The sequence below is a fragment of the Pristis pectinata genome, chromosome 5 (assembly GCF_009764475.1).
Source record: "Pristis pectinata isolate sPriPec2 chromosome 5, sPriPec2.1.pri, whole genome shotgun sequence".
Taxonomy (NCBI): domain Eukaryota; kingdom Metazoa; phylum Chordata; class Chondrichthyes; order Rhinopristiformes; family Pristidae; genus Pristis; species Pristis pectinata.
Genome location: NC_067409.1, coordinates 50,592,858 through 50,609,841, shown reverse-complemented (window position 1 = coordinate 50,609,841; position 16,984 = coordinate 50,592,858). Strand labels below are relative to the sequence as shown.

The 16,984-nt window shown below is 38.6% G+C and overlaps 1 protein-coding gene across 1 annotated transcript in view; it reads right to left on the bottom strand.

The window, feature by feature from the left end:
• grb10b (growth factor receptor-bound protein 10b) overlaps nucleotides 1-16,984 on the bottom strand; it is a 135,425-nt gene that overhangs the window by 37,569 nt on the left and 80,872 nt on the right. The window contains 1 exon segment of the mRNA XM_052016263.1: nucleotides 14,959-15,097. Within this exon segment, the coding sequence (XP_051872223.1) occupies nucleotides 14,959-15,097 (139 nt within the window).

The window sequence follows — 16,984 nt, the reverse complement described above, 5'->3', positions numbered from 1 at the left end:
TTGAGCCTGCCACCCAACAAACTCCCTTTGACATTTTAATCCATTTGAAGCCATTATAGGCACCAGAGTTAGACAGTCTTTGCTACTCCTGTTAATATTTGTTTTTACTTCCACCACCTCAAGACACATTAGAAACATAGAAAAACTACAGCACAATTCAAACCCTTCAGCCCACAAAGCTGTGCCGAACATGTCGTTACCCTAGAAATTACTAGGCTTACCCATAACCCTCTATTTTTCTCAGCTCCATGTACCTATCTAACAGGCTCTTGAAAGACCCTATCGTATCCGCCTCCACCACCGTTTCCAGCAGCCCATTCCACACACTCACCACTCTGAGTAAAAAAAAACTTACCCCTGACATCTTTTGAATCTCTTGAAAGAACCCTTGAACATAATTTGCTCTGTGAATATCTGACCTCATTTTGGAAAAGGCAGCAGTTCACAGAACAGGACAGCACTTTTAAATTGAGCCCACAGCTTTAGATAGACTTCTTTGTCTTTTCCAAGCCACTTTAGTAATGTAGCACACTTACAGTGTTATAATGTTTCAAAGGATTACTGTACTTGTCACATACTTACTGACTAATAATGAAACAGATGACATTTCCCTTGGGTGTGTACAGGATTCAATGAGTTCCACAAAAGGTTAGTACACATAGTTAGGTACCGAATCAAACCATACAGGTTTACTAGTTACCTTTTATGGCTGATGTAATCAGTTTCCACAAAGATCAATACAGTACTCCAATTTATTCTGCCATTCTAGACAATTTGAGAAAAACATATTTCAAGAGCATCAACATGTGATGCCATGAAAAATTCTGGGCACATGAACACATTGAAACCAATGAAATTTAAAAATCAGAATAAAAGCAAAACAACTTTTGGAATCCAGCAGGCTCGCCAAATATCCAACACAATGGACAGCTTTATAGGAACTGATGTAATCCAAATGCAATGTGAGTGCTGCACTTCCATAGCACTAAGAGGTCTAATTACTTGCAGCACAAAATGTGATTTTGTATTGTTATTAAGTACAACTAAAGATCCTTGCAAAGGGGTATATCTCAAGCTACAGCCTTCATTTAATTTTACATAGTAACTGCAAGCAGCAGGTGGGGAGATTTGAACACTTACTTCATTGCTAAACTAAAATCAGCAGAGGTTCCAAGATGATAACATTTGGAGCCAATGTTGCAGCAGTAAGCTATCATCCATTGTTCATATATTTCTTGTCAATAATGCAAAACAATTGGAAGTCTGGTTGTAACCACTTTTTCAACAAATGCTATGAATTCCTCCCAGAAGCCGCCAGCAGCTGACTTGATTGCAATTAACTTCTCCCTTTAAATGCAGATTGCACAGGTGCAATGTTGTTACTTAATCAAGTCAGATTAAGTGTTGACATTTTCCTTTCATCACTTGAACATAGAAAAAAAGCATAGCCCACAAAACACACAGGCATAATTCCTCTTTTGTTGATTTAACCATTCCAGAATTACTTTCTCCAAAGCCTAAACTGCCATTTTCATTGATTTTCTATTAGACACACTGATTTAAAAGAAATCAGCACTGTTGTGCTTTTCTAAAATCACAAGCTACTTTGTTCACTGATTCTATGTTCTGTTGAAAGATTTCTTTTGTGGGAATGCCTTTTTCCAGCTTCTGAAGTACTCTAAATTCCTTTTGAAAAGTCAAGACCACACATTTCCATGAATAGATGTATTGACAGTCTATTGCTCAGATACAATACTGCTGTGTAAACACTATGAGCATCAATGGTTTAATCACTATTTCAATTTAACTATAGTTATCGCATTCTTAGGAGGCTCCCTGTGTTCAGGCTTTTAAAACTTGGAAGTGTGGACTTCTCAGATCTGAGAATATGGGATTTTTATACAGATAGTTTGAGCATTTCATATTACATTTTGAGATTTCACAGACCAGTTAAATCAGCTACTGGTTAACAGGTTTTCACTACGTCATTTCACTACTGATTCCCAGAGAAGTATTAAAAAGCTTGTGTTCAATGAGGGTTGATAAAAGTGTAAATTATAGATTACAAAAAACCCTGAATGAAATCATTTCATGCTAGAATCTTGAGGTGTATCAGAGTAAAAATAACCATGGTTTGCTTAAAACTAAAACCTCACATTCCTCAATCATGCTTCATAAAACAGAAATGGGCCTTTCGGATCATGAAACAATCCAAATCACATATTCACTAGGTTGATTTCTACTTGGTTCTTACAGCAACTATTCAATTCTCTTCAAAAATAACTCGAAGACATTGCTTCAATAATTTCATAGGACAGAAATAAATGAAAGGAAATGCCTTTGCTTTGGCTGTACCATAAATAGGTACTCATCTATAACGCTGGAGTTAGCTTGCGTAGAAGTGCAAATGCTTATTAATCCATTTTCATCAGTAAATATTCTAGGGTATTGACCAACTAGGAAGGACAGGCAACAAGGAAAAGGAGGTGAGGGATGATATTGCACTATTAATTGGAAGGAGATCAGTGGTGAGAAATGACCTTGATTTGACAGATGCTGGTGTAGAATTAGAATCATTCTGGGTTAAGTTTTGAAGTAGCAAAGGGGAAAAAAAACATTTGAGGAGTTATTTATAATCTATCAAATATTAGTGGTAATATTGGGCATGGTATAAGTCAGGAAATTAGAAGTTGGAATTGGTTTATTATTGTCACATGTACCAAGGTATAATGAAAAGCTTGTAGTTCATGTAAAAGTTCATGTAACAAGAGTAATATAGTCATCATGGGACACTTCAACCTACATGTTATCTGAACAAATTAAGCTGCTATGTGAATTCATGGAATATATGGAAGATACTTTTCTAAATCAATACATTGAGAAACCAACTAAGGAAAAGGCTATTTCTCATTCTGTGCAATGATTGATGATCTTTTGGTGAAGGGGCCTTTGGGGAATATTACATGGAATTTGAAAGTGATATAGTTTAATGTGAAACTAGGATCTCAAATGTTGGTTGTGATTTATTAGGAAAAAACACTGAAAGATATGACAGTAAATAGACAATACTCAGCATTTAAGAAAATAATGCAAAAGCTGCATCTATTCTTTTAAAGTGCAAAACACCAAAAGGAAAAGTGATTCATCTGTGGATGACAAGAGAAATTAAAGTCATATATTAAATTCAACTCAAACTTTTAAACTTTAAATTTTATTTACAATACGGTAATAGACCCTTCCAGCCCAACGAGTCCGCGCCGTCCATTTAAACCCATGTTAACTTACCCATACGTCTTTGGAATGTGGGAGGAAACTGGAGCACCCGGAGGAAACCCATGCAGACACAGGGAGAACGTATGAACTCCTTACAGACAGCAAAGGGAATTGAACCCTGATTGCTGGTGCTGCAATAGCATCACACTAACCGCTACGCTACCGTGCTGCCAAGAAGAGGTTTATAAAATTGCCAGGAGTAACAACAGGATTGAGGATTGGAAGCATTTAAAAGTCAACAAGGAGGAAGAAATTGATAAAGGAAGGGGAGATTACTGAGAAACAAAAACAGACTGAAAGGGTTTTCATAGTTATGTAAAAAGGAAAAGAACAGCAAGAACCAATGTTGTCCCCTAACAGACGGGGCAGCAGAATTTATAAAAGGAAATATGGAAATAGCAGAGGAAGTAAACAATTACTTTGTGTCTTGACAGAGAATCAAGGTTACAGAATCATCAAAACATCAGGGAAATTGCTGAGCTTAAAAGCTGATAAATTACGAGGCCCTGGCAATCTACATCCCAAAGTTTTGAAGGAGATTGCTTTAGCAGAGGTGGATGCTCAGGTTGTCATTTTCAAAGGTTCTATGGATTTTTGGAACTTTTGCTGTGGATTGGAGGGTAGTAAATGTGACCCCAATATTTAAGAAAGCACTGAGAGAAATAAAGGGAACTACTAACCTAACTGTCAGACTAACATCAATGGTCAGGAAAATGCTCGAGTCTGTAATGAAAGATGTAACAGAATACCTTGAAAATAATAATAGGATTGAAGAGCCAGCATGGATTTATGCAAGGAAAATGGTGTTTGATTAATCCACTGGAGCTTTGAGGATATGACCAGTAGCACAGACAAGCAGAAGTGAGCAGACCTGATGTATTTGGATTTTCAGGCAGCTTTTGGAAGTCCCACATAGGTGTGGTCAACAAGATTAGAGCATATGGAATCAAGGACAATGTACTGACATGGATTAGGAATTGGTTATTGGACAGAATGCACAAAGTAGTAATAAATTAATCCCTCTCAAGGTAGCAGACTGTGACTAGTAGGGTACTGCAGGGATTGGTGCTTGGACCTCAGCTATTCACAATGTGTATCAACAAGTCTTGAAGAGGAGCAAATGTCATATTTACAAGTTTGCTGATGATAAACTAGGTGGAATTATGGGCATGCAGGGGGATGGAGAAAGGCTTCAGAGGGATTTGGACAAGCTGAGTGGACGAGAAGATGGCAAATGTAATATAATGTGGAAAAATGAAAGATTATCCCTTTGGTGAAAATAACAGAAAAGCAGAATAATTTGTTAAATGAGAGACTGAGCACTGCTGCTGTTCAAAGGGATCTAGATGAGCTTGTACAGAAGTCACTGAAGGTGAAGTAAAGCAATAGCACCAAGAGAGTAGATCACCCATGATTTTGATGAATGGTGGAGCAGGCATGAAGGGCCAGATGGCCCACTCCTGCTCAACAAATCATTCCCAATTTGCTGAATCTGTAAAATTATTAGAGAAAAGATAGATTTGGTGATAGTTTTATATTACAACTTTTTATATGTAATGGATGATTTGCTGCTATTAAATGCAAGTTGCTTATATTTAAAAGGAATATTAACAAAGGAACATTAACACCAGGATAAAGGAACTAACACCCTCCCCTTGAAGGAAAACTGCCAGTGGTGGGGTTCCTATGCATCTGTCGTCTTTGTTGTTTTTGTTGCAGAGGGTGCAGGTAATAGTCTGTTGTTAGCACTGCATTCATCCAGGCTAATGAAGAATATTCTGTTACATGCTGGCGGAAAGGCCTTGGAATATCAGGAGGTAAGTCACTCACCAGAGAATGTACAAGCTCTGACTAGCTCTTGCTGCAATATTATTTATTCAGCTGGTCTAGTTGAGATTCTGGTCAATGGTGACCCACAGGCTATCAATCATCAGGCACCAGGTGATGGCAAGGCAGTTAGACTCTTTCTTGTTGGAGATGGTGAATGCCTGACACTTATATGGTAAGAATGTTACTTGTCATTTATCAGCCCATGCGTGAATGTTGTCTAGACCTTGCTGCATGTCAACATGGACTGCTTCATTTGCTAACATATTGCGAATGAAACGAAACATATTGCATTCACAAATATACCCACTTCTGACCTTACGATGGAAGGAAGGTCATTTATGAAACATCTGAAATGGTCAGACCTAGGACACTACCCCCAGAAACTCCTGCATTGATGTCTTGGGGCTAGAATGATTAACATCTGGCAACATAACCTAGGTGCGAGGTACGAGTCTAGCTACTGAGTGATTTCCTTTTTTTGCCCACTGACATCAGTTTTATCAAGGCACCTTGTTTGCCACACATAATCCAATGCTGCTTTAATGTCCTGGGCAGTCACTCTCACCTCTCTCTGGAATTCAGCACTTTGGTCTATAGTAATTAGCCAGATTGGACTTGTCCTACTTCTTGTGAACAGGACATACCAAGGCAACTGTTCGCATTGATGAGTAGATGCCAGTGTTGTAACTGTACTCTGAAGAAAAACCTGGGCACAGCTGATTCATCAATGTTCTTGCACTTTGATTACCACCGATCCATTTAAGGTTAACCTTCCTTGTGTCAGCCAAACAGAAATGTCTTCTCAATCATCTCGATACTGAGAAAAGTAGCTTATTTTAAATAGATTTACATGCTTCAGCTATGTTATTTTTCTGGTCATATTTAAGAAAAACACTTTGGAAAATGTTTCCTGCCATAAGATCCAGTCTGTAACTACTTTTGAGTTTACAACTGTGCAAAACCTCATCACTATAGTTTTGAAGCTGCACCTATCACACTCAGTTTCTAACAGATCTATAGGGATTAAACAATTCTGCCCTATTTAAGTGTTGTCTTTACAACAAAGTTCAGACCTGGAATTTAACACATTGGGCAACAATAAATGATTCTGTAAAATGAAAATGTATCTTGATATTTAACCTACATCTCCAAAAGCAGTTACTATTCTTCATTCCATATGTGTACCTTTGAAAAACTCATACCAGACATCTACATTTCTAGACTTGGATAATAAATAATTAAATCATGCTATTGTACATTTTCCTTAGTTCCAACTTTATCCTCAAAATGGACTGTAATATAAAGCAGATTGTTCTTCATCTGGTCGTAGCTAAAATATTGTTTGTGTTTTCCCCAAAACAGAAACCACAAAAATAACCACTAACATTTGATTTTAAAAATCCATGATGAATAAGCCAGACTAATGCAACAAGGTTTTTAGTGTCCTTAAATTACTTGCTGTGCAAAAATGGAGATTTCAAAACATATTTTTCCCAAGGGCATAAATTCAACGCAGATTTACTATAAATGCAAATCCTTGTTTTATTTTTCTGCATCAGATTTCAGAATGCATTACATAGCAACTAAGATTAAGAGTTAGAATTAAATTTCTAGGAACAAGTTTTTTTAAACTAAATACAGCATTTCTTTGTGGTCCTCAAGGCTTGCTGGCTGCAGTGCTAAGCAGCAGCTACTGTTGAACTGAAACAAGATCATCTGAAACAGTATGGAACTCCTCATTAGTACCTTAACCATACTGTATAAATAAACACAAAATAATTATGAACCCGGCATGTGAAATAAACAATGTTGTACTTCCAGAAGCATTCTCTAATGAATGGGAAAGGGGATAGGGATAACAAAAAAACAAAGGATATAGTGGATTTGTACAAATTGTTCCTTATCCACCATCAATGCACTGTTGCTGGATAATGCAGTTGGCAAAAATATGATAGAAGAGAACATGCACATTAAAAACTCAAGTTTCTGATTTTGCAAGGATGACTATTTTGAATTATCATATCTAAGTAATAAGAATCTATAAACTTTGCATAAAATCAGCACTGTAAATTTCATGAACTGAAAATGGTTAATAAAGTTGCCTTTCAAACTTGTGCCTGACCAAAAACAGAATTCCCCAATGGAAGCATTAAGTGAGCTCAGGTTATGACTGGCAAAAGGAAAAGCATATGGATAAAGAAATCTGACAGCAGAAAGCACCCATAACATTTCAAAATTTGCAAAATAACAATTGGAGTGAAAAGAATTTCAATGAATTGAAAGAGTCAGGTATGACAACTCCTCCATCAATATTCTTATGCATTAAGGATTTCAACTGGGCAGTTTGTTTTAGCTCACAGCACTTTGCTTGCCCTTCCTCTTTAATATTGTCCTTTCCATCACCTCATCTTGCTTTAACTATTTCTGGATTATTCTGACCTTTATAAATAGTTTACTTGAATTATTCCCATGAATTTCCAGTTTACTTAAGCACATCTTGCACAGGGGCACTGGGGGATTACTGCATTATCACAAGCACTGGAACTTACATTTTTGATTTTGCAATCCAACATCCAAAAGATTCAAAAACCCAAAACACATCTCAGGGAAATAAGTGATTGAGAGCTTGACAGAAGGACAAATAGATGAAAGAGTGCAGTAGATAGGAAGAGGAAGTCTGTGACTAGTGGCAAACCACTGGGACTCTTGAAGTTTGTGATAGATATTAACGACTTGTACATGAATGTAGGAGGAATGATTAGCAAATTTACAGGTGACATGAAAATCAGTGGTGGTGTGGCTGTCTAAGGCTACAGCAAGATATAGATTAGATGGAGAGTTGGGCAGAGCATTGGCAGATTGAATTTAATCATGACAAATGCAAGGTGATGCATTTAGGGTAGTTAAATATGGATAGGATATATTCAGCAAATGGTTGGATGCTAAGGAATATTGATAAGAAGTTATCTTGAGATTCAAGTCCATAGTTCCCTGTAAATGGCAACACAGGTAGATAGGGTGATGGAGGTGGCATATAGAATGTGTACCTTCATATTTCAGGGCACAGAATATAAAAGTTGAGACATTATGTTGCAACTCTACAAATTGCTGTTTAGACCATACTGTGTGCAGTTCTAATCACATTATAGCAAGGATGTAGTTGTACTGGAGAGGGTGCAGAGGAGATTCAATAGGGTGCTTTCTGGCTTGGAGGACTTTAGTTGGATAGGCTGAGTTCATTTTCCCTGGAGTGAAGGCAACTGAGGGATGGCCTGATAAAAGTATATAAGATTATAAGAGACATAGAAAGAGCAGGTAGTCAGAATCCTTTTTCCATGGTAGGATATCAAAAAAAAAACAAAAGTTTAAGGCAAGAGCAAGGAGTTTTAAAGGGGATTTGAAGAGAAAACATTTTACACAGAATGGTTGATATCTAGAATTCACTGCAGAAGAGATGGTGGAATCAGATACAATCACTACATTTAAGATACACTTAGACAGGCACCTGAATGGGCAGACAGAAGCACAATGCAGGCAAATGGGATTAGTGTAGATGGGCAAAAAATTGGCTGGGAAATGGTGGTCCAAAGGGCCCTTTTCTATGGGTGTACAACTCTAATACTCTACGAAAGACAAGAATGAAGATGACCATAACTGAACAGGAATAGATCTCACATTTCAGTTTGATCAGCAAGCCTGGTAACATGGAACAAAGGCTACCAGATTTTTAAAAAAAAAAATGTCGAGTGTCAGGTGTATTGGTGACAGCCAAGCAGCTGATGATGGACCCTGGAGTAATCCATAATTGCACAACATCTTTTCAACAATGAGAGCCATCATTAAGTTTGTGCAAACTCCATGGACACTGGCGATAGACTTCCATCCAAGAAGCCGATTGCTGTGGAGGCCAAGTCATCGGGTATACTTAAGGCAGAGTTTGATAAGTTCTTTATTGGTAAGGAGGTAACGGTTAAGGGGAGAAGGCGGGAGAATGAGGTTGAGGAAAAAAAGAAGTCAGCCCTCTACTCTACTCCCTATACACTCATGACCGTGGCCAGATTCTGCTCTAACTCCATCAACAAGTTTGCAGATGATACCACCGTTGTAGGCTGTACCTCAAACAGCGATGAGTCGGAGTACAGGAAGGAGATAGAGAGCTTAGTGGCATGGTGTCATAACAACAACCTTTCCCTCAATGTCAACAAAAGAGCTGGTCATTGACCTCAGGAGAGGGGGTGGTGTACATGCACCTGTCTACATCAGCAGTGCTGAGGTCGAGAGGGTTGAGAGCTTCAAGTTCCTGGGAGTGAACATCACCAATAGCCTGTCCTGGTCAAATCGCATTGACACCACGGCCAAGAAAGCTCACCAGCGCCTCTACTTCCTCAAGAGGCTAAAGAAATTCAGCTTGTCCCCTTTGACACTCACCAACTTTTATCGATGCACCACAGAAGGCATCCTATCTGGATGCATCACGGCTTGGTACGGCAACTGCTCTGCCCAGGATCGCAAGAAACTGCAGAGAGTTGTGGACACAGCCCAGCGCGTAATGGAAACCAGCCTCCCCTCCTTGGACTGTCTTTACCTCTCGCTGCCTTGGTGAAGCAGCCAGCATAATCAAAGACCCCACCCACTGGGGACATTCTCTTTTCTCTACTCTTCCATCAGGCAGAAGATACAGGAGCCCGAGGACACGTATCACCAGACTTAAGGACAACTTCTACCCCACTGTGATAAGACTATTGAATGTTTCCCTTATAAGATGAGATGGACTCTGACCTCACAATTTACCTTGTTGTGACCTTGCACCTTATTGCACTGTACTTTCTCTGTAGCTGTAACACTTTACTCTGTACTGTTATTGTTTTTACCTGCACTACATCAATGCACTCTGTACTTACTCAATGTAACTGCACTGTGTAATGAATTGACCTGTTTGATCAGTATGCAAGACAAGCTTTTCACCGTACGTCGATACATGTGACAATACATTTCTTTTTGTCACATTTCACAAACTTGACCAAGTATTTTGAGAGGAGAGAAAGATGATTGTTGAGGGTAGATTGGTGGATGTTGCATACATAAACTTTGTTAAAGCATTGAACAAGGTCCCTCCTGGAAGGCTGATCCAGAAGATTAAGCTACATGGGTTGGAGTCACAGTCATATAGCATGGAAACAGGGCCTTTGGCCCATCTGGTCCATCCCGACCAAGATTCTCATCTTAGCTAATCCTATTTGCCCGCCTTTGGCCCACATTCCTCTAAACCTTTCCTATTCATGTACCTGTCCAAGTGTCTTTTAAATGTTGTTAATGTACCTACCTCAACCACTTCCTCTGGCAGCTCATTTCACATACAGACCACCCTCTGGGTGAAAAAGTGTCCGCTCAGGTACCTATTAAATTTCTCCCCTTTTACCCTAAACCTATGACCTCTAGGATAAAAGACTGTGTGCATTCACCCTGTCTACGTCCCTCATGATTTTATATACTTCTATAATATCACCCCTCATTCTCCTACACTCCAATGAATAAAGTCCCAGCCTGCTCAACCTCTCTTCATAACTCAGTCCCTCAAACCCTGGCAATATCCTTGTAAATCTCCTCTGCACTTTTTCCGGCTTAGCAAATTCGAAGATGACACAAAAACTGGGAATTGTAAATAGTGAGGAAGGTTGTCAAAGGATACAGCAGGATTTAGATCAGTTGGACATTAGGGCAGAAAAATGGCAGGTGGAGTTTAATCTGGAAAAGTGTGAGGTGTTGCACTTTGGGAGGTCAAATGTAAGAGAGTATACAGTAAATGGCAGGACCCCAAGGTGCACTGATGTACAGAGCTATTTGTGTTGCAAGTCCATAGCTCCCTGAAAGTGGCAACACAAGTAGGTATATACCACTAGGTGGCAAAGGTGGTATACACAGCATACTTGCCTTCATCATTTGTGGCATTCAGTATAAAAGTTAGAAAGGTATTTTGCAGCTGTTAAGCCACATTTGGAATATCGTGTGCAGTTCCGGTCGTCGCATTATAGGAAGGGTGTGAAGGGTTTGGGGAGGGTGCAGAAGAGGTTCACCAGGTTGTTGCGTGGATTGGATTGGATTAGACTGGATATTAGTTATAAATGGAGGTTGGACAAACTTGGATTTTTTTCTCTTGAGCGTCAGAGGCCGAGGAGTGACCTGACAGAAGTGTATAAAATTGTAAAATTTCTTCCATCATGCAATGAATAACAAAGCCAAGTGTTCATTTATGTTCTTGAAAGTTATCTCTCAGAAATTGCCTCTTCATTTCTAACCAGCTCCACTTGCTCATCTTTCATGTTGTTTTAGCTTTTGTACTCCCTTTTCTACATTGCTTTCCCTTTGCGCATCATTGTGTCACCTTTACCCTTGATTCTCCATTACAGACATAATTGGTCTCCTTGAGAAGGCGGCACTTCTAGCTCCGTCCAACTGAACTATAACCACAAAGCCTGCTCCTGCTGAGAGCTAGTTCCAATGCCTCATGAATTTTTACCCCCATTTCTAAAACTAATTTTAACTCCATGTTACACATGCAAATCCGAATATTCATTTAATGTTGATTACAATTAGCTTGCGATTGTATTACCTTATTTGAATTGATATTCATTAGAGGTGGAATGTTCAATGGAATCAAAAAGACTTTTATCCCATGAAATGTCAATCATATTTAGGCTTACAACAGTTTACTATTGCATGAAACTACATATACCCCAGCGACATCTAAAGGATGCTGTTCCTCAAGGCTACATTGGCAATCATTAGAACAGTGTAGGAGTCCAAGGACAGAGGTCAGAAAGAGAGGGTTACAGAATTAATATGATAGATGACTGTAAGATCGGGGCTCTACAAAACTCACCTAATCCTTGTATTGGGACTGATTCTGGTGGGTGGAGCCGACAGAAGTAAGATGACTGGATCTCAATAGAGCCAAGAACAATAAATATGCAGAGAGGAATGCTACTGGCATAACTAGTGTTGAGTTTTAAACTAGCTTGGCAAGGGCATAGGAACCTTGCAGCAGTTTTAGAAGGAAGGAGAGCAAAATTAGTTGATTTTGGAAGGCAGATAAAATCATGGCTGAAGAAAGGAAACACAGAAGTATGGGGGGTTATGTGTTTATAATTTAATATGAGAAAATAAACAAAACAAGGCACAGAAAGATATTGTGGCCATTTCTGAAACTCAGTTCAACTAGGAGTAGGACTAGCAGCTTGTTATCTGAAAATTGGCAAAAGGTAGGTGCAGATATATTGGTTAAGGAAATGAATACATCTGTGAGGAGGGATATACTGTATATTGATGATCCATACTATTACCCAGGTCCATAATGAATTATGAATTTTGCTGTTAATATCAAAATTGGAGCAAGGAATCAAGTTCTAGCCTGCAGGAAAATATCAATGGACTAATTAGGTGAACGTAAAAGAGGCAAATGTAATTCAATCCATAGGTAATGCATTTGGGAGGGCAAATAAGGCAAGGAAACATACAATCAATGGTAAGACATACAGCTTCACAGAGAACAAGAGGAATTCCAGGGTGCATACCCACAGATCCCTAAAGTAGCAGGTCAGACCCATATGTTGCTTAAGGGGTGGAAATGGGATACTTTTCTTCATAGAGGCGCAGGGCTGAGGAATTGTGGCGAAAGACTAACTAGACTAGGGTCATTTTCTACTTACAGGAAGGACGCATTTCCCTCAGCAGAGAGGAACACAGAAAAGTTAATGAGTAGTAGAACTAGAAAGGAGTTGAGGAAAAACTCTTCCAAGAGGAATAATGCAGGTCTGGAACTCATCTCCTGGAATGGAAGGTAGAGACAGAAAATCTTCTCACATATAATATTGCTTGGATAAGCACCCAGGAAGTTGTAATTTACAAGGCTACAATCAATAAGTAGGAAGTAGCAGTAGCCTAGATACTCATTTTGGCTGGAATGAACATGAACCAAGCATCTGTTTTTCATGTCATAAATGTCTAGAATTTGAACAGGTGTCAAATATACACAGATTCTCTTAATATCTTAAGAATATTTCAAATGTTGAGACAATAGCACTTGAAACAGCATTTTAAATAAACATAGTTAGATCACAGCACATATAATACACAATTCAATAAAAGAGGGTAAGAGAAAGCAGTTAACTTTGGGCAACATTAGCCTAACATGTTGGAAAATGTGGTAGTCCATTATTAAGTAGTAATAGGACAATCAGAAAATCATAATATGATTAATCAAGAATCAACATGGTTTTATGAAAGGAAATACATTGGTCCCATTTATGATTTCTTTGAAGATATAATTATCAGGATGGAAGAAAATGGAACGAATGTATGCTGTGTATTTGGATTTCCAAAAGGCTTTGATGAAGTACCACATTTAAGGTTACCATAGAAAAAAAAGTAGCTTATGCAATTTAAGGTAAAAAAAAAAATTAGCTTAGATGGGGGAATAGTTAATGGACAGCAGAGATTAAGATAAATGGTCACTTTCCAGCTTGGCAGTCTGTAACTAGTAGTAGAGTGCCACCAGGGATCACTACTAGGCCTCAGTTTGGGCTTATATTCTTGTAGTTTAACAAAAAAGGTGAAGGGATCACACAATGTTCCCAATATTACTGGAATGATAAAAAATAGGTAAAATAGGTGAGAAAGTAAGTTGTCAAAAGATGACAAAAATTTGTAAAGGGATATAGTCAAGTTAAGTAAGAGGGCAACAATTTGGTAGGAGAATAATGAGAAGGTTATCCACTTTGGCAAAAGAGTAGAAAACAGAAGAAAACAGAATTTTATTGAAATGGTACAAAACTAATGAACATTAGTTATGAGAGAGATCAAGAAACAATTTAGCGAGGCAGATACAGCAAATAATTAAAAGACAAATGGACTGAGAGTCTCCAGGGCATATGAATCAGAGAAACAGAAGTCCTACTGCAACAGTACAGGACTTTCCAAAGATGCCACTTGGAATACTGCAAAGAGTTTCTGATCTCAATTTTTTTAAGGATATATTTACCTTAGATGGTATTCAGAGAAAATTCATTTGAAAGATTCTTGGGTTGAAGGGATTGTCTTGGGAAGAAAGATGGAGTAGATTGGGCCTATATTCTTATAGTTTAAGAAAACTGAGAGGTTACCTTTTTGAAACCAAATGATTTTGAAAAGACTTGCAGGGTGGATACTGTGAAGACGTTGGACCGTGGACTGTGAAGGAGTAAATTTAAAACTAAAGGCATAGTCTCAGAATAAAGGAAGGCTCTTTAGGCCAAGATGGGGAGGAATTTCTATTCTGAGGAATATTTGGAATTCTCCACTGCAAAAAGCAGTCATTAAGCATATTCGAGGATGAGATAGATTAGTGGAATACAAAGGAATTAAGGATTATGGACACAAGGAGATGGAATCAAGACTACTGATCAAATTAGTCACAACATCACTGAATGGCAGAGGTGGGTTGAGGGGGTTTTAACTCACTCCTCCTCCTCCTCCTATTTCTTATAGTTTTAAATGGAAACCTTATTAACAAACATGAGCTACAAAAAGTTTACTCTAACCTGGGAAAATACCAGGCAGTAACATTTATATATCCATAGAATTGGAAACAGCGACCAGCATCAAATCTCAAAGGTCACTTCATGAGTTTCTTCCTGCTAACAATCAGATTACCTTCAGTAAAAGTTAATGTAAAGAATTTTGACAGAGTTTACAATGCAGGTTAAAAATAATAAAATGTTTCTGGAAGACGTGGTCAGAAAAGTTAAGAAACAAGTTATACCACTGGAGATGCACTATGATACATGCACATAACTCTATCTAAACTGCAATATTACTCACATGATTATGGGTAGGTGGACTCTGAGGCATGGAACTAGGAGTCAACACTGGAGAGCCAGCAGGGCTGCAGAGCTCTGGAAACGGATTTGGGATGGCAGGCAATGATGATGTACGGAACTGATCTTCTTCTTGTAGTCTTCTGAAAATTGAGGGCATAATGAAAAGGTTCAATTTACAAAACAAAAATACATTGATTGGTGGATATGAGCAGGGCTTCAAACATTCTACTAAGAAAGGTAACTTGGAAAAAGAATAATTCTAGTTGTACAGTCCACAGTTAATAATTTGCAATTAATTTTGAGCTTTAGAAACAAGTTATTTGAATGAGCAACATAAATAACATGGAAATTTAGTTCCAAATATTAAGATAAACACTAAATTTATGTCATAGGTTCAATAAAGAAAACTCTTCATGGTGTTTGAAAGAAGAATGCTAAAATAAAGTTGAGAAACCTTTGTCAGGAGATGGGTTTAGAAAGAATAGAGAAAAATGGATCAGAATCTGGTTTATCACCACTGACGAGTTCATGGACTATTCAGAAATCTGATGGCGGAGGGGAAGAAGCTGTTCCTAAAATGTTGGGTGTGGGTCTTCAGGCTCCTGTACCTCCTCCCCGATGGTAGCAGTGCAAAGAGGGCATGTCCCGGATGGCGAGGAGGGTTAATGATAGAGGGTTAATGGGAGTTAATGATCCTTAATGATGGATGCCGCCTTCTTGAGGCACCACCTCTGAAGATGTCCTCAACGGTGGGTAGGGTTGTGCCTGTAATTGAGTTGGCTGAGTCTACAACCCTTTGCAGCCTCTTTTGATCCTGTGCATTGGAGCCTCCACACCAAGCGATGATGCAACCAGTCAGAATGCTCTCCATTGTAAAGCTGTAGAAAGTTGCAAGGGTCTTTGGTGGCATAGCAAATCTCCTCAAACTCCTAATGAAGTAGATGCGCTGGCATGCCTTCTTCATGACTGCATCAATGTGTTGGGCCCAAGATAGATAGAGGTTAGAAATTTCAGAATGCTATCCAGACAGTTAAGTAGGGCCACATCAAAGGTGAAGGAATGGTGATTTTTTTTCCTGAAGGGGAGGGAATGGGAAAAGGAAAGCTGAGAGAAGGTGTTGGTCGAGTTGAGGAAACAAGAAATCAGTGAAGCATTCTCTTTCGTATTCTGACTAAAGTTGTATCGCTCTGCACTGTAATATCCAAAATATTATTGACAAAAAACATCTGAGGTGAATTAATCACTAAGTAGCTCTGCTACAGCTGAAGTCTGAAGGCTGGCTAGACACCCTCCAATTAATGAAAATCAACCAAAGCTACCAAGCTGAAAGAGATGCTTACCCAAGGAGTCTAACAAATTGCAATTAACGTTATTGAACATTTGAGTGTGACTCCAGTCACAGAGGTAGCAGTTAATCAAAGCACAATTATAAATCTGAAAGTGCATTCCATGTAAGTGCTTCTATACAATAATTCTCCATCTGTGCTCAACTGAACTCCAAAAAAATGTCCCAGCACCAACAGTAATCAGGCTTTGGCTTTCAGCACTTGGGTATCCCTAACTATCTTCCAAGACACGAGTTAATCGTTATTATGAACCTTTATGCTGAATTCACAGCAGGCTGTATCTGCTAACTTTGTATGATAATGGAGCATAGCTTCTGAGTCAGTGTTATTCCACTTAATGCAAATCTTAAAGCAGGGAACTGGGAAAGATACAATGATGTTTATAAGTCCTCTGAACTCCAAGCAGCTTTGTAGCAGATTGATGTAAGAAGGTTTGACATAAATTAGAAGCTGCTTATTACCAAAATACCTTTGCAGCAGGTAGCTGTGTTTTTTGTTTAAAATAAATTAATGTCTATTAAACAATTTACTCTCCTTTATGACCATGAGCCTGCTACTACCTGTACTGCTTTGTGATAGAGGGTTACAAATTTGGAGGTGCTACCAAAGTGAGCTAGGCAGAAGGCTGAAGAACAGGACCTCAAGGGTAGCAATCTCGGGACGGCTGCCAGTGCACAACGA